The following is a 19,210-nucleotide window of genomic DNA, read 5'->3' as shown; positions in this document are numbered from 1 at the left end:
GTCATAACATCTTGCCCTTATCATTAAATCCTTATTTTGGGTATCTTCTTTCATTTAATTTAAACTTCAGTTTACTACAATACCAAATACCCACTTTTAAAAAAGTAGTCAAGTGCAGCCACTATGGAAAACAGTATGGAGGTTCCTCAAAAAACTGAAAACATAGTTGCCATATGATCCAGCAATCCCACTCCTGGGCATATACCCGGACAAAACTATAATTCAAAAAGATACAGGCACCCCTTTATTCATAGCAGCACTATACACAATAGCCAAGATATGGAAACAACTTAAATGTCCATCGACAGATGAATGGATAAAGATGTGGTACATATATACAATGGAATACTACTCAGCCATAAAAAGAATGATACAATAATAATTTCATTCTTTTTTATGGCTAATATTCCATTGTATATATATATATACCATATCTTCTTTACCCACTCATCTGTTGAAGGACATTTAGGTTGCTTTCATGTCTTGGCTATTGTAAATAGTGCTGCTATGAACACTGGGATGCATGTATCTTTTCAAATTAGAGTTTTTATCGTTTCCAGACATATGCCCAGGAGAGTGGGGTGGGGGAGGGATGGAGTGGGAGCTTGGGGTTAGCAGATGCAAACTATTATATATAGAATGGAAAAACAACAAGGTCCTACTGTATAGCACAGGGAACTATATTCAATATCCTGTGATAAACCATAATGGAAAAGAACATAAAAAACATATATACACACACACACACACCTGAATCACTTTGCTGTACAGCACAAATTACCACAACACTGTAAACCTACTATACTTCAATTAAAAAAAAGAAGCAGTCACGCTTTCACAGAAATATTGTCTATCATCTACCCTCATAATCCACAAAAGGAAGTTAAACTTATCTCATTCCTTCCTCAGTATTACTCCTATAGGGAGAGGAATTTTCATTATTCAATTATTTATTATAAAGATACCCAATTACAAACTGTGTAAGTAAAAGTCAATATATCACAAATATATTCACAAATGAACAGACCATTCATTAAAATATTAAACAAGAGGGAGAGGAACAAATTAGGAGTATGGGATTAATAGATACAAAGTACTATATATAAAATAGAAAAGCAATAAGGATTTATTGTATAGCACAGGGAATTATACCTAATATCTTGTAATAATCTATATAGTGGAATATAATCTGCAAAAGTCAACCTGAATCACTAAGCTGGTTACACCTGAAACTAACACAGTATTATAAATCAAATATACTTCAATAAAGCAAACAAGCAACAAAAACACTGAACAGCACTCAAACATCCCTCCCCCTATCCCTGTCCCCCTAGTTAGATACACTAGGGGGACAGACCATGTCATTCTCTCATTAATCATCGAGGATCCAACAGTACAATGCAAATTCATTACAAAGTCAATTGTGAATCACAGCAAACGTAGAAGAGTTTCAAAAAGTCATTAAAGTCATGTTAGAAAAGAACTGTCAAATCATATGCCAGGCAACTGACACATTTAACAACAAAAGATGAGAAAATTGACCACAATGATGATACAACATGTACATCAAAAGAGAATCATGTGAATAAAGATTAAAACATGTGCTCCTGGGAACTGAGGAAGTCTTCCAATGTTTGTTTTTTGTTTTTTGCAAAGATTTACCCTTTTCGTTAGATTATTAAAAAAATATGAAGCAAAGGACAGATTTATCCTTTTGACTAGGTTATTAAAAAATGTGAAGTAAAGATTTACCCTTTTGACGAGGTTATAAAAACATGTGAAGTAAAGGATAGAGTGATACAATTTTTATCAGGAAAAATACACTCTCAAAAAAGCACACTTGATACTTTCATGATTATACTTATAACCAATAATTGGTTCAACATAAAGAAGATGGTGTCTAATACTACAAAATATTTTTCCCAAGGATAAAGTTCCAATCAAAGCTTTTATTCACTACTAAGAAATTAATTTTAGTCTGCATCTTAAATTAAATTTTAATGTCCTTTTTTAAATTGAAATATAGTTGATTTACAATGTTGTGTTAATTTCTGCTGTACAGCAAAGTGTACTTTTTAAGTATAAATTATCCGTAGAGCTACTTCTAGTATCTTGCAAATAGTTCAGTTACTCTGTGTACTGCACTGTGTTATCAATGCTTATTTATATTTTCTGTTCTCCTAAGAGGTTATCTTCTTGAGGGCTGTAGCCATGACTCATCTTTGCATTTACAGAACCTAGAACAATGCATAGCACATAGCAGTACACAGCAAATTTTCATGAACTGCATTCAAATTCTAAAATACCTAAGTAATTATTAAATAATTTTAAGATTCTTATTATTGAATTTCTATTCCTCCATATTTACTTTCTATTCAAATACATGACAAAGGTCACTGAGACACAATACTGCCTTTAAAGATCTCAACTCAAGTAAAGAGAAATAAACCATAGGTACATAACTAAGCACAATGCATGTATGTACCGGAGGACTATAGATAAAATCTGTAGCGGATCAAAAGGAAACCTGCTGTAAGAATAAGAGCAAGTTTTCTGGAGAAGGCAGTGCCTGAGCCTTGATTTGCAGAAAGGGTTGGATTTGGATGTGTAGAAATGAGAGGGTGAAAACAAAATTAGAGGCAGCAAACCACAGGTACATAAAAGAAAAAAATGTTCGGCTTCGTTGAAATAAGCATGGGTAAAGGGTAGTGTGCTAAACGGGATTTTTAAATGTTTATTTGGGTCCAAATATTAGAAGGACTTGAATGGCAATGTAAAATATATGGGATTTGTTCTTTCTTACGAGTGTAAGCACCTAAATATTTTTGACCAGGAGCTAATGATGGGTACAGCAGTAAGAATGGTTAAGAAGGTATGAATAAAAAAAGATATAATAGATATCAAAGGACAGAATTATCTGTACTTTTGCAACAAGGTGTAACTACAAGCAAATAGTCAAATATAAATCATGCTTTTAGGTCTAAGAAATGCCAACCAGCTTTATTTAATGCTTATTGAGGCTCTCTGCATGTCAGGAAAGAATAGATTTGGGAAAGATTCAGTCTTACGTTCACAGAACATGAAAGTTTGAAATTTCTGTTTAGCACTGGAAGTGGGACCGGAAACTTGAGAAGGGCCAGAAAATGTAGTCGAGAAGCATGACAAAGATCAGGAGACAAAAAACAAAGAAGAGCGTTTCAAGAATAAAGGTGCAATGAGCTGTGTCAAATGATGCAAAAAGGACATGTATAATAAAAATTAAGATCATTGGATTGAGGGACTTAATTAGACCATTTTTGGAAAACAGTGAAGGCAAATGGCAAAATATGAGTAGTGAGGAGCGAGAGGATCAGAGAGACAAAGACACAGATTACTCTTTCTTGAGGTTTGGAGGTTTAAAAAGAAGAGACAACCACGTGGTTTAAAGGAAAAGCAGAATTAGGAAAAAGTTTTGCATAGGATAGGGTAATCTCATGTTTGTAAGTTGTGAGAATGTGCTAATAATTAACTCTGAACCATTAACACATGTTCCACAGTCAGAATTTCAAAACAATCTTTAAACTTAGGTAATCTGAACTTTCACCTTGGGAATCTGGTGACTGAGATAGTAACATAAAACAAAGTGTACTAGAAAAGAAAGTCTCTAGAACTTACCCAAGTGTGGATGCTTTTTGCACGTAGTGGACATTTAACTAATGATCTGCACATACTTATTACACACAGGGAGTTTCAAACAAAGCCCATCTCTTTTAACATATTTTCATACATCCCTTTTTAAAGAAAAAAAAAAATTTCTACTTCACAACCGACAGCACCAATACCCTAAGAAATACCAGACCAAGAATCCCAACAACTCAACGGACTGCAAGTACTACCAATTTGAAAAAATAATTACATAGTTTGTTTTCTAAGAAATTTAATATATACTTTTAAACAATTTTCATTTTATTGAAAAATAAGATGATCTCCAAAATTAAAGGGGGAAAACTAAACCAGGAAATTATGGGCTCTGCAAAATCTCATTTCTGCTATTGTTTAGTCTAATATCTGAATAACAACACCAAAAACTAAAACAAATCGTAATAAACAGAATTTGGAATAGCTGTTTTAAACACTGAAGTACTATAAATTGATAAAATAATTACAATTAAAAAAACAGATGACTGTTTATGTCTAAGGGTTATACATAAGCAGCAATTTTTAAAAAAGCAGTAGAAGGAAGCAGAGAATGGAGAGAAAAATTGCAAGTATCCCTAAAAAGTGCCAAATTCTTATACATAAGACTGCTTGGAAAAGAACAGGAAAATCAAGTGTAAAATAACCAAATTATGAAAAACTCATATTGGAATATCATATTTACTACTGTAGAAGTCCTTTTTCTTTAATTTTCTCAATGATGCTGAAAACTTGTAAAGTTATAGACTTCAAATATTACGGTACTCTAATATGAAATCTGCAAGACTGGAATATGAATTCATTAGTATCACTGTTAATAACTTGAAATTCTAATTCACTGAGTAATAAGGAATGCTTCTGCCCTAAAATTAACCTCTACCACGTCTTCATAAAACTATACGTTTCTATATACTTTCCTTCCTTTTAAGAACTAAGTCCATTCAATCCTTATTATTCACACATTACTAATTTGTGAATTTACCTACTCACTAAAATTTATTTGTAAACCCAAATCAATACTTGCAGCACTTTCATCGTCATTCAAGAGTAAATGCACATTTAGGCCTTTAATCCATTTTGAGTTTATTTTTGTGTATGGTCTTAGGGAGTGTTCTAATTTCATTCTTTTACATGGAGCTGTCCAGTTTTCCCACCACCACTTACTGAAGAGGCTGTCTTTTCTCCATTGTATATCCTTGCCTCCTTTATCAAAAATAAGGTGACCATATGTGCATGGGTTTATCTCTGGGCTTTCTATCCTGTTCCACTGATCTATATTTCTGTTTTTGTGCCAGTACTATACTGTCTTGATTACTGTAGCTTTGTAGTATAGTCTGAAGTCCGGGAGCCTGATTCCTCCAGCTCCATTTTTCTTTCTCAACATTGCTTTGGCTATTCGGGGTCTTTTTTGTTTCCATACGAGAAGTGGAAATAAACACAAAAATAAACAAATGGGACCTAATGAAACTTGAAAGCTTTTTGCACAGCAAAGGAAACCATAAACAAGAGAAAACACAGCCCTCAGAATGGGAGAAGATATTTGCAAATGAAGCAACTCACAAAGGATTAATTTCCAAAATTTACAAGCAGCTCATGCAGTTCAATATCAAAAAAACAAACAACCCAATCCAAAAAGGGGCAGAAGACCTAAACAGACATTTCTCTAAAGAAGATATACAGATTGCCAACAAACACATGAAAGGATGCTCAACATCACTAATCATTAGAGAAATGCAAATCAAAACTACAATGAGGTATCACCTCACACCAGTCAGAGTGGCCATCATCAAAAAATCTACAAACAATAAATGCTGGAGGACAGGAATAAAGACGCAGACGTACTGGAGAATGGACTTGAGGACACCGGGAGGGGGAAGGGTAAGCCAGGACGAAGTGAGAGAGTGGCATGGACGTATATACACTACCAAATGTAAAATAGATAGCTAGTGGGAAGCAGCCGCATAGCACAGGGAGATCAGCTTGGTGCTTTGTGACCACCTAGAGGGGTGGGATAGAGAGGGTGGGAGGGAGACGCAAGAGGGAGGAGATATGGGGATATAAGTACAGCTGATTCACTTTGTTATAAAGCAGAAACTAACACACCATTGTAAAGCAATTATACTCCAATAAGATGTTAAAAAAAAAAAAAAAGAGTAAATGTACAGAGATGCGAAAAGTTTTTGAGTCGCCTGACACGCGTCCCAGCTGAAGTCAAACAAAGCAACGTTCTGCCTCCCTGCTTCAGCTCTCATTATCATTAACAAATGTCTGTTTGGTGGTCTATTTAGTGCCACATTTTTCGCATTTTTATACTTTTTATTGGTGATTTTGTTGTTTAAAATAGCTCCCATGCATACTGCTGAAGTGCTGTTTTGTGTTCCTAAGAGCAAGAAGGCTGTATGTGCCTTATGGAGAAAATCTGTGTCACATAAGCTTCATTCAAGCATGAGTTACAGCGCTGTTGGCCATGAGTTCAATGTCAATGAAACAACTATACACTAAAAAAGGTGCCATTAAACAGAACCAGACAAAAAACAAAGTTGTGTACTACTGCAAATAACAAGAATCAACTGTACTATGTCAGCAACCCACAATTCAAATGACAGTTTTAGAACTCTGAAATGTTTCACATACATAAATTTTCCAAGAGGAGACACAAACATTCAAGATTTTTATCTCTTTATCATGGTGGACTTTCTCCTTCCTAAAAGTCAAAGACCATAGAAAGTCATGTTCTATATAGCCATTTTCCTTACATTGATAGCTAAAGCACATAGCTGATATTGTTCTAATGTGATAATTTCATGATAACAGGGTTCCTGTGCCAGCTTCACAATAGCACTCCCAGCAGCAAGTCTCAGACGTGACATATCTGGTTTACTGAAAAATAAGCAAGAAAGAATGTGAATTAGATTTCTAAATGTCTGCACAAAAACATTCTTACTTTGAATATCTAATTTTATAAAAATTCCTCTGGCCAAGAAAAAAAAAGGGCAGAAAACAATTTAGTGATACTGAACACCATATTATGTTTCCTTAACTTCTCTAAGATGGTGTGTAATGCCACAAAGTTCTTCTCTTGAACATAAGTCTATGCTAGTCATTGAATTCTCTTATCCCACACAAAACAGCTTTCAGCCAAGCCTAGAACAAATATATTTGTATGTTTAGTTGTTAGGTCTTAAGTCTTCCACTACAGATTTTGTTTTTTAATATGTGTTTACTTATATATTAGGCATAAAATATCCTAACTTCCTAATCAGTCAACTAAAACTATGGTGCTAAGTACAAAAGAAGTGGAATGAAAGCAGGTGCGGTGGATAAAACATTACTACTTTTAGCTAGTATTCAATCTTTGAAATACCCCCAAGAGCCTATATTGAAGTTTAAGGAAAGAAAATTTTTGCTAAATGGGACATACTTAAACAATTAGGAAATTCCTGACTAGTAAATATATTTAAACAATCCTTCCTAATACAGTGACATGTTAGATGAATTATTAATGTAACTGGACTAATGTAAGGAGGGAAGTTGTAACTCCTTAATTAGGATCCCCTATGTAGTTCCATAGTAAACGATTATTATTTAATATTCATACAACAAATATGTGTCAATTTTATATACGGTACTGAGAGGGACTTAAAAGAGACAAATCTCAGTCTTCCAAGATCTAATGATCTAGTTGGTTTAAGACTCTTCCTTTATCTTTCTAAGGATTTTGTAAAAATATTTACTGAATGTATGCCAACATTAATAAGGTTCTGAAGTTACAGGTCCCAGAGGTGCTTTTCAGTTCATCAACAGCAATAATCCAAGTAGTTATTATAAGGTAAATCACCCAACCACTGCTAAGGAAAGTCTGATTTTTCTTGTTGGAGTTTTTTTAGTATAAATAAAAATTAGATAATTACAATACTTTACAACTATGTTTTTGAAGCCCCGGTTTAAAAACGGAGACCCAATGAGTGCTCCCACGGCGGGGACACGTCAGGTCTTAGCAGCTGCAGGCTCTGTGGGCACAAACACTCGGGGGCTGGGCCGGGCTAGGGTCTGAGCTGCCTCCATAGCTCCCACAGCAGGTCCAGGTGCACGGCTACTGCAGTCCTGGGACCTGACTTCAGTGGATCTGCACTGGTGGCCTTGTGGAAACAACTTCTGAGAGACACCAAGGATGACTGCTGGCATACCCACAGTTGAGGTGGGGCCGAGGGCAGTATCAACAACAGTGTACTTTGTGAGTATGCACAACAGGTGAAAGGTGACACAAAAGAGCACACTCAGTTGAACAGCTCCAGTGGAAGAACACTCAGTGGCTCCTCTCCCAGTGGGAGCATTCCAATCCCGCCTACCTTGCACCACAGCTCAGAAACGTTATCTGGGGCTTCTACTCCAACAACTAGGGAGCAGACCCTGCCCCGACAGGGCAATGACAACCACAGACAAAAGAGAAGGCCCTGGTCAATATCCTGTGCAGGCTCTGGTCACCACAACATCAGTCACACCTCCTATCAAGGGGATAATGGCCAGCATACACTGAGGAAAGGGGTGGCAGGCATCCATACTAAAAACAGCCCTCACACCAAAAAATATTAAACCCACGCAGGCTACACAGGGACGTGCCCACATAAAAATACCCTCCAAGACGACAGTATATAACTGTTTCTCCTAAACTCACAGAGCAAGAGAAATATAAGTAAAATGAAGAAGCAGAGGAACCACTCCCAAATAAAAGATCAAGAGAATTGCCCTGAAAGAACAAACAATGAAACAGACTGCTTCAATCTTATAGACACCAAGTTCAAAAAGGAGATAATGAAAATACTGAAGGAATTAAGAAAGGCTATAGACAGAGATGCAGATTACTGTAAGAAGGACCTAGAAACTATAAGGAGGAGCCAAGAAAAAATAGAGAATTCATTTGAAAAGACGAAAGCTGAACTAAAGGCTATGAATAGCAAAATGAATACTGCAGAAGAAGGAATAAGTTATGTGGAAGATAGAACAATGGAAATCACCCAGTTAGAACAGCAGACAGAAACCCAAATGAAAAAAAAATGAACGATATAAAGCGTGTCAATCTACGCATAATAGGGATTCCAGAACAAGAGGAAAGAGAAAAAGGGATTGAAAATGTATTTGAAGAAATTAAGGCTGAAAACTTCCCAAGCCTAAAGAAGGAAACAGATGTCTAGATACAGGAAGCAAACAGGGTCCCAACAAGATAAACCCAAACAGACTTACACCAAGACATATTATAAGAAAAATGGCAAATATTAAAGATAAAGAGAAGACTCTACAGGTAGAAAGAGAAAAACAAAGTGTTAATTACAGGGAAACCCCCATAAGGCTATCAGCTGATTTCTCTACAGAAACATTGCAGGCCAGAAGGGAATGGCAAGATATATTCAAAGTCCTGAAAGGGGAAAATCTGCAACCTAGGATACTCTACCCAGCAAGATTATCACTTAGAATAGAAGGAAAGATAAAGAATTTCTCAGACAAACAAAAACTAAAAGAATACAGCAATACTAAACCTATCCTAAAGGAAATACTAAAAGGTCTTCTCTAAGTAGAAAAGATGTAAGACTCTATAGGAAAGAGAAAGTCATAATTGGAAAGTAAATCACTTAAATAAGCAAGTACACAGATTAAAAAAACATCAAAAAATTTCTGTGAAAGTGATGATTACCACAATGAACAACAGAAGTGTGAACATGAAGATGTAAAAGAGAACATCAAAATCATGAAATGTGCCAGAGGAGAGTAAGAAAACATACATTTTTTTTTTTTTGAATTTGTTTGAGCCTGTATGACTACCAGTCTAAAGCAAGGAGATATAGGAAAAGTGTTAACGTATTTGAAAAACAGGGCAACCACAAATCAAAAACATACAATAGATTCACAAAAACAAAAAGGAAGAGAACATAAGAATAACACAAAAGAAAATCATCAAACCACAAAAGGAAGAAGGAAAAGGGACAAAGAAGAAATATAAAATCAATGGGAAAACAAGGTTTAAAATGGCAATAAATACATGTCTATCAATAATTACCTTAAATGTCGATGGACTAAATGCTCCAATCAAAAGACATAGAGTGGCAGATTGGATTAAAAAAAAAACAAAACAAGAGCCTACAATATGCTGCCTATAAGAGACCTACTTTAGGGCAAAGGACACACACAGATTGAAAGTGAGGGGATGGAAAAAGATATTTCATGCAAACAGAAATGACAAGAGACCAGGGGTCAAAATATTCATATCAGACAAAACAGACTTTAAAACAAAGGCTATAAAGAAAGATAAAAAAGGACACTATATAATGATAAAAGGATCAGTACAAGGAGAGAATATTACACTTGCCAACGTATATGCACCCAATATAGGAGCACCCAAATACGTAAAACAAATACTAACACACAAAAAGAGAGAAACTGACAGGAATACAATAATAGTAGGAGACTTTAACACCCCATTCACATCAATGGACAGATCTTCAAGACAGAAAATCAATAAGGCAACAGAGATCCTAAATGATACAACAGAACACTTAGACTTAATTGATATCTTCAGTACATTACATCCAAAAAAAGCAGAATACACATTCTTTTTAAGGGCACATGGAACATTCCCTAGGAGAGACCACACACTAGGGAACAAAACAAGCCTCAACAAATTTAAGAGTATAGAAATTATGTCAAGCATCTTTTCTGACCACAATGGCATGAGACTAGAAATCAACTACAGAAAAAGAATGAGAAAAAAAACAATTACATGGAAACTAAACAATATGCTACTAAAAAACCAACGGGGCAACAATGAAATCAAAGAAATCTAAAAACGCTTTGAGGCAAATGACAATGAAAACACAAACATACAAAACCTACAGGATACAGCAAAAGCAGTTCTTAGTGGGAAGTTCATAGCAATACAGGCCTTCTTTAAGAAACAAGAAAAATCTCAAAGAACCTAACCCACCACCTAAAAGAATTAGAAAAAGAAGAACAAACAAAACCTAAAGTCAGCAGACTGAAGGAGGTAATAAAGATCAGAGAGGAAATAACTAAAATAGAGATTAAAAAAACAATAGAAAAAATTCAATAAAACCAAGAGCTAGTTCTTTGAAAGGGTAAACAAAATTGACAAACCTCTGGCCAGGCTCACCAAGAAGAAAAGAGAGAAGACATAAATAAACAAAATAAGAAATGAAAGATGAGGAATCACAACTGATACCACAGAAATACAAAAAAAAACAATAAGAGAATACTATGAACAATACTGTGAACCTAGAAGAAGCGGACAGCTTTTGAGAAACATACAGCCCACCAAAACTGAATCAAGAAGAAACAGATAACTTGAACAGGCCAACCACTAGAATGACATAGAATCTGAGAAAACAAATAAACTCCTACAAACGAAAGTCCAGGACCAGATGGCTTCACTGGGGAATTCTATGAAACATACAAAAAAGAACTTATACTGATCCTTCTCAAACTCTTACAAAAGACTAAAGAGGAACACTCCCAAAGACATTCTATGAAGCCACCATCACCCTGATACCAAAAACAGACAAACACACCACCATAAAGCAAATTATAGGCCAATATTTTTGATGAATAGACACAAAAATTATCAACAAAATATCAGCAACCTGAATCCAACAACAAATAAAAAAGGTCATACACCATGATCAAGTTGGATTCATCCCAGGGTCACAAGGATGGTTCAACATATGCAAATCAATCAACGTGATACACCACATCAACAAAAGAAAGGACAAACACCACATGATCATCTCAGTAGATGCAGAAAAAGCATTTGATAAAATTTAACATCCATTCATGATAAAAACCCTTATGAAAGTGAGTATAGAGGGAGCATAGCTCAACATAATAAAAGCTATTTATGACAAACACACAGCCAATATAATACTCAACAGTGAAAAGCTGAAAGCCTTCCTGCTAAAATCTGGAACAAGACAAGGATGCCCACTCTCACCACTTCTCTTCAACACAGTATTGGAAGTCCTAGCCAAAGCAATCAGAGAAGGAAAAGAAATAAAAGCTATTCAAATTGGTAGGGAAGAGGTAAAATTATTGTTACACACACATAATGATAATTATCAGAGAGTCCAGAAATAAACACACACACCTATGGACAATTAATCTTCAACAAAGGAGACATGATATTATATGTAGAAAACTCTAAGGACTCCACACAAAAAGTACTAGAACTGATCAATGAATTCAGCAAAGTAGCAGGATACAACATTAACATACAGAAATCAGTTGCATTTCTTTACACTAACAATGAAATATTAGAAAGGGAATGTGAACAAACAATCCCTTTTAAAACTGTACCCCCCAAAATAAAATACTTAGGAATAAACATGACCAAGGAGGTGAAAGACTTATATGCTGAGAACTACAAAACATTAACAAAGGAAACTGAAGATGATTCAAAGAAATGGAAAAACATCCCATGCTTTTGGATTGAAAAGAATTAATACTGTTAAAATGGCCATACTACCCAAAGCAGTCTACAGATTTAATGGGATCCCTATCAAATTACCCATGACATTTTTCACAGAATGAAAATAAATAATCCTAAAATGTATATGGAACCATAAAAGATCCAGAATTACCAAGGCAATCCTGAGGAAAACGAACAAAGCAGGAAACCCTCCCAGACTTCAGATAATACTACAAGGCTACAGTAATCAAAACAGCATGATACTGGCACAAAAAGAGACATATGGATCAATAGAACAGAACAAAGAGCCCAGAAATAAACCCACACACTTAATCTTCAAGAAAGGAGGCAAGAATATACAATGGGGGAAAAAGCAGTCTCTTCAGCAAGTGGTGCTGGGAAAGCTGGACAGCTGCATGTGAATCAATGAAGTTAGAACACACCCTCACGCCATACACAAAAATAAACTCAAAATGGCTTAAAGACTTAAAGACAAGACACCATAAAACTCCTAGAAGAGAACCAAGGTGAAACATTCTCTGACATAAATCGTACCAGTGTTTTCTTAGGTCAGGCTCCCAAGGCAATAGAAACAAAACCAAAAATAAACAAATAGGACCTAATTAAACTTAAAAGCTTTTGCACAGCAAAGGAAACCACAAACAAAATGAAAAGACAACCCAGAGACTGGGAGAAAATATTTGCAAATGATGCAACTGACAAGGGCTTAATCTCCAAAATATACAAACAGCTCATACAACTCCACAACAAAAAAACAAACAACCCAATCAAAAAATGGGCAGAGAACCTAAATACACATTTCTCCAAAGAAGACATACAGATGGCCAATAGGCACATGAAAAGATGCTCAACATTGCTAATTATTAGAGAAATGCAAATCAAAACTACAGTGAGGTACCACCTCACACTGGTCAGAATGGCCATCATTAAAAAGTCTACAAATAACAAATGCTGGAGAGGTGTGGAGAAAAGGGTACCCTCTTATGCTATTGGTGGGAATGTAAATCGGTGAAGCCATTATGGAAAACAATATGGAGTTTCCTCAAAAAACTACAAACAGAGTTGCCATATGATCCAGCAATCCCACTCCTGGGCATATACCCAGACAAAACTATAATTCAAAAAGACACATGCACCCCTATCTTCACAGCAGCACTATTTACAATAGCCAAGACATGGAAACAAGCTAAATGTCCACCGATAGATGAATGGATAAAGATGATGTGGTGTATATAATGGAATATTAATGGAATATTACTCGGCCATCAAAAAAGAATGAAATAATGCCATCTGCAGCAACACAAATGGACCTAGAGATTATCATACTAAGCAAAGTAACTCAGAAAGAGAAAGACAAATACCATATGATATCACTTACATGTGGAATCTAAAATATGACATGAATCAACATTATCTATGAAACAAAAACAGACTCACAGATATAGAAAATAAACTTGTGGTTGCCAAGGGGGAGGAGGTGTAGGGGAGGGAAGGATTGGGAGTTTGGGATTAGTAGAGGCAAACTTTTATACATAGGATGGACAAACAAGGCCCTACTGTATAGCACAGGGAACTATATTCAATATCCTGTGACAAAATACAATGGAAAAAAATATGAAAAGAGAGATATATATATAAATGTTTACCTGACTCACTCTGCTGTACAGCAGAAATTAACACACCACTGTAAATCAACTATACTTCAATAAAATTTTTTAAAAAAAGCAGACCCAATGTAAGTCAAATACATGTGCAGAATTCAAGTACACACGTGATTTTGTTAAAGAATACCATGGATAAAAACAGGTGAGGGACTTCCCTGGTGGCGCAGTGGTTAAGAATCCACCTGCCAATGCAGGGGACATGGGTTCAAGCCCTGGTCCGGGAACATCCCACATGCCACACAGCAACTAAGCCTGTGCACCATAACTACTGAGCCTGCACTCTAGAGCCCGTGAGCCACGACTACGGAGCCCACGTGCCACAGCTACTGAAGCCCGCGTGCCTAGAACCTGTGCTCCACAACAAAAGAAGCCATTGCAATGAGAAGTTCGCGCACCGCAACGAAGTGTAGCCCCTGCTCGCCGCAACTAGAGAAAGCCCGCGCGCAGCAACGAAGACCCAACGCAACCAAAAATAGATTAAAAAAACAAAACAAAACAAAAAAAAAACAGGTGAGATCTAAATATGCATATAAATAATGTAATTAATAAATTTAAGACAAAACGTATTAATACTAAGGAAATTTTTCTCTAATTATTATGTAAATCTTGAACGCTAGCATGTAATTATAAGAGTAGAAGGTGAAGACAACTAATTAGACTGAAGAAAGGTAGATAAATCAGTTATACATGTGGAATGCTTTACAGAGTTTTCTTATTATTTGATTTGTTTGAGAAGAATGTGCTACTGTTAATATTCTATGCAAAAAGTACAGAATGAGCAAAACATATAAGAAGAAAAGAAACAAAGATGGAAAAGTATTAAGCAGCTGGCAATCACCATTTATATTTCGTCCTAAAGACTTGAAGCTAGATACATATGTTAAGGTGGGGGAAGTTATTCTCACATTTTTTATTACCAATAGAGACAATAAATGGCACTTGTGTTTTCACAGAGGACAAACTTCTAAATTTTAGCTAACCTTGACATAATAACCACTACCACCATCAATACTTCTAATTACTATGTGCTGGGCAGTGTTTTAAATACATTAAATATACTAACTTATTTGATTATCATAACAGCTAGATGAGATAGGCATAATCATTATCTCTGTTTTATAGATGAGGAAACTGAGGTACAGAGAGGTTAAAGTAACTTGCTGAAAGGCACCTCACTGCTAAGAGGTGGTGCCAGGATTTGAATCTGGGCTCCAGAGCTCATGTTTTCAGTCACTATACTATACATCTTTCAAACAAAACAAAATAAAACAAACAAAAAGGTATGTGTATTTTAAAAAATTTGCATCAAGTGCATTTTTCACATTTGCATATATTTATACTTCTGGAAACAGATTCAGTAAGTTGCCTTCTATACAGTCTGTTCTTTTAGCTTTAGACATTAACAAGAATGTAAAACATCAGTTATTGATTGGTACACTAACATTTTCACATTAGATATTCAAAAAAGTAAACATCTATTGTTTAAAATACTTAAGATTGTACAGCAGTACCTTGCACTAGACATGAGACTGTCATTTTGAAATAACCACTATACAAAAGCCTATTACAATAAAAATATATGCATACCTACAAAGCAATATTAATTATCTTTTAAAAAAGAAACCATCATTCAACAATTACACCAGATGCTAAAATAGTGTGTAATCCAAAGAACTCTGAAGTTATAATTACATACCTAATTTTCCCCTGTTCTGTCAAGTCTCCATCACTATGCAGTATTGTTGTGAGCAGTCTTAAAGTAGAAGTTCCTGATTTACTGTGATTATTTTTCATTCCAAGTAGCCATCGAACCATCATTTTAATAGCCTGAATCTATTTAAAATACAAATTGACAAATAAAACATTGCTACCATTTAAAGAAATTCTATATCAGCCTTGAAAAAGAATGAAGAAATGTTTTTAACAGATGCTTTTTAAGAAAAGGAAAGAAAAAAATTATTTTTTTCTCCATGTGTGAAGATAACTTTGAATGTTTTAAATTAAAGATGTCTCACCCCCAGGTAGTTGACAAATGAATGATTTATCTAAAAACTGGTTCTTTTTGCTTTTTAAAAAATGTTTCCCCAACAAACACTCTACCCTTTAGAACCCACAGTAAAATCGTGTTAACTTCCCTAGTTCAGAAAGATCCTGACTGAAAATTATATTCGATCTTTTGTGTCTAAGAGTTGATACCACCTTACATTTGTACTGCATTTGACAATTATGAAGTACTTAGTACTTTAAAACCTGTTACTGCCTCTAAGGCTTGCAACAGCCCTTTTCAAAGGGGTGCATATTATCTCTTTTTCACATATTATCTTAATTTTTACAGATCTGAGGCTCCGGAGCTAAATGGGTTTTGAACAGTGGCATGTGACTAACAGTCTTAAGATCCTCTTCCTGGGCCACTTTGTAACCATGAACTTAAGCGCAGGCGGCCCGCCTTCTAGTGCAGTGCTGCCCAACTATACAGAACTGCTGCTTGAGACCAATGCTGAGAAAACAGGTTTATACTGGAACTCAAAAGTTTCAAGCATCATTCAATGATGCTAAAGGAAAGACTGCCCTACAGGTCTGGAGAAATAGTATCAGAATCTGAAGCTGCAATAATGTGACAAAGTAGTTCACAATATGAAACATAAACAAATACACACACAACGAAATGATTTGCAAGAAATTATAATTAGAAAAACAATATTTGTTCCTGGCCTTTACACTTTGGGCAGTGGCTTGATATGAGGTCTACATTACAGAGTACAGACAGTTTTAGTAAAGCAATACTTCACAGCTGTGATGAGCAATCCTTTACCCATAACTCTTAATTGAAGAAATTACAGGTTGAATTTTTTTTAATAAAAATAAAAAAGTATATCAAATCCCATGGAAAAGATGAATAGTCTTAAAACCTGGACGACCATCTTTGCTGAATAGAAGAATGTACATAAGAAAACCAGCACTGTCTTTTCCCATTAAAAGGTGGATATCTAAGAAGCAGCAACATGGAGGAAGTTTTCAAACTTTTTGTTTTCCAAACTAGATTATGTGCAGCTGCCCACAGGCCTCAAGTTTCTCATTATTGCCCTACACTCTCACAGCACAGAGGATAATGTCATACAATAAATATAAAAACCTGAATGATTTTAATAGTTGTATCTTTATAACAGGAACAGACATTTTAACACCTATAATAATAATACAGTATATTAAATATATTAAAATCAACAGATCTATGCATATCACTCACTTTGACCATTGTCTCAGGTGAAACTTCTTCATCTGGAACCCAAAGCTTAGTTGTCTTTTTTCCTGGAAGCTAAACAAAAATTAAGGACTTTAAAACACAAATACACATTCTCATGTGTAATTAATATTTAGTGAATGAATGAAATTTTTATCTTCTGCAAGAACAGTCATTATACATGACTATGCTTTCTGTTACTTACTCATAAAGGTTGAAAGGCCTGTCTGCACTAGCACCACAAATGAACCTTATACATCCATCACCAGCTGGTTCTTTGTAGGTGTGAGATAGGATCAACTTTAACCACTTATATATATACTTCCTTACTCAATCCCCTTTAAGTCTACTGTTTCAATTATTTAAGGCAGTTGGCAAGGACTAAGATAAAAATCAATGGAGCCAAAAAGTGTACAGATGACCCTTGAACAAGACAAGTTTCAACTGCGCAGGTCCACTTATATGTAGATTTTTAAATGAACACATGCTACAGTAAAACACAACCCACAGTTGATTGAATCAGAAATGCCCTGTGGATAGGGAGGAACCACATACAAAGAGCTGACTACAGATTATATTAGGATTTTCCACGACACAAAGGGTTGGCACCTTTAACTTCCATGTTGCTCAAGGGTCAGCTATAGTTCATAAATGAAGGAAAAGGCATCTGCAAAAAATCTTGAGCAGGGAACAATTATAAAGGTTTGCAGAAGTAACAGAAAACATACATTAGTGTCTTCCTACTTAAATCCCACCAAAATGGCAACACACACACACACACGCACATGCACGTAAACACACACCAGTTAGCTGGGCCGGAAAACAAAAGGGGCCCCCCCAAAAACCAAAACCAAAGAAAAATTTCGAAAAACAAAATATACAGTAAAAAAAAATTAACAGAGGTAAGAGGGCTTACAACTCCAGAAAAGCACAGAAGGAAACACCCTCCAAAAAGCCATTTTTTTTTTTCAGCACAATCATAGTATAACCCTGAGATGATAAACTGAAGGTATTAAGAAATGTGAATTTACAGTAGCAGCCAGGAAATTAAATAAGGTGACAAAAGAGCTGAACCCAATCTTGGAACACTGGAGATCCCATTTTTACCTCAACCTGACATGAGTAATTTCCAGTTGGAAACAGAAATCAAAGAGCACCTCAGGTAACCCTCTGGCAACAGGATAGGTAGCTCAAACATCCAGAAGGCAAACTCCCCAAACACACAGAGTTATTTACAAACAGCTTAAGAATTAATTCTTCAGCTGAGAAGTGCCTTCAAAGTGTGAAGTGAAAATAATGAAATAAGGATCTCATTAGAAACATACTGATGAAATTTCTGAACTAAGAATATCCAAAAAAATCTCAAAGCTTGCATGGAGGAACCTACCAAAAAAGAAACAAGAACCATATCAACTTCAGATTTCTTTACACGCCAAAAAACAATATTCTGAATTTTCTGTTAGCCAAGTTACTTGAAAAATAGAATTCTAATCTTCAAGAATGAGGAGGAAAATATTTTCAGAAATCAGAGAGAAAGCTTACAAATTACGAGCCATTTTGAACAAATTATTCAAAGATGCACTCCACTAAAATATTTAATTCACAAGAAAATTCAATCAGCATAAATTATTACAAATAGAAAATAAACAAAAAAGTTATCATAAGTAAGACCAATAGACAGGTTCAAACAGAAAGTTATCATAAGTAAGACCAATAGACAGGTTCAAAAATAATAAATGAAACCACAACAGATGCAACACAACCAAAGACAGAAAAAATCTAAAACTAATGGACAAATACACTAGTCAAGATCTAAAAGCATTTAAACGGGATATGGATTTATATGGGATACTAATATAAAAAGGATATTGATGTACTTTTCTTTAATCTTACATCATAAGATATAAAATTCATGAACATCTGTAAAACTAGCAGTATAATATCAAAACAAACCAAAAGAAAAATGATTTTTTAAAAAAAGAACATCGAAAACTTCATCATCACAGCAGAAGACCTGAATATACCTCTTTCAAAAACTGATAGATGAAGCTGAGATGAAAAAAGGTAAGTACAGGAAATACATATAGAAATATAAGGAAATACATAGAGATAAAATATTTAAGGATTAAAAAAATCAGA

General features: G+C 35.1%; 1 protein-coding gene across 6 annotated transcripts in view; it reads right to left on the bottom strand.

Annotated features, from left to right (window-relative positions):
• PDS5B (PDS5 cohesin associated factor B) overlaps positions 1-19,210 on the bottom strand; it is a 197,071-nt gene that overhangs the window by 23,502 nt on the left and 154,359 nt on the right. For all 6 annotated transcript variants that reach the window (XM_036831559.1, XM_036831560.1, XM_036831563.1 and 3 more), the window contains exons 22-24: positions 17,078-17,146; positions 15,527-15,663; positions 6,432-6,555 (exon numbers count right to left, since the gene is read on the bottom strand). In XM_036831559.1, coding sequence (XP_036687454.1) covers positions 6,432-6,555; positions 15,527-15,663; positions 17,078-17,146 — 330 coding nt within the window. The remainder of the gene's footprint in view (positions 1-6,431; positions 6,556-15,526; positions 15,664-17,077; positions 17,147-19,210) is intronic.

This window comes from Balaenoptera musculus, chromosome 18 (genome assembly GCF_009873245.2).
Source record: "Balaenoptera musculus isolate JJ_BM4_2016_0621 chromosome 18, mBalMus1.pri.v3, whole genome shotgun sequence".
NCBI lineage: Eukaryota > Metazoa > Chordata > Mammalia > Artiodactyla > Balaenopteridae > Balaenoptera > Balaenoptera musculus.
This window is presented reverse-complemented; position numbering and strand designations above follow the sequence as displayed.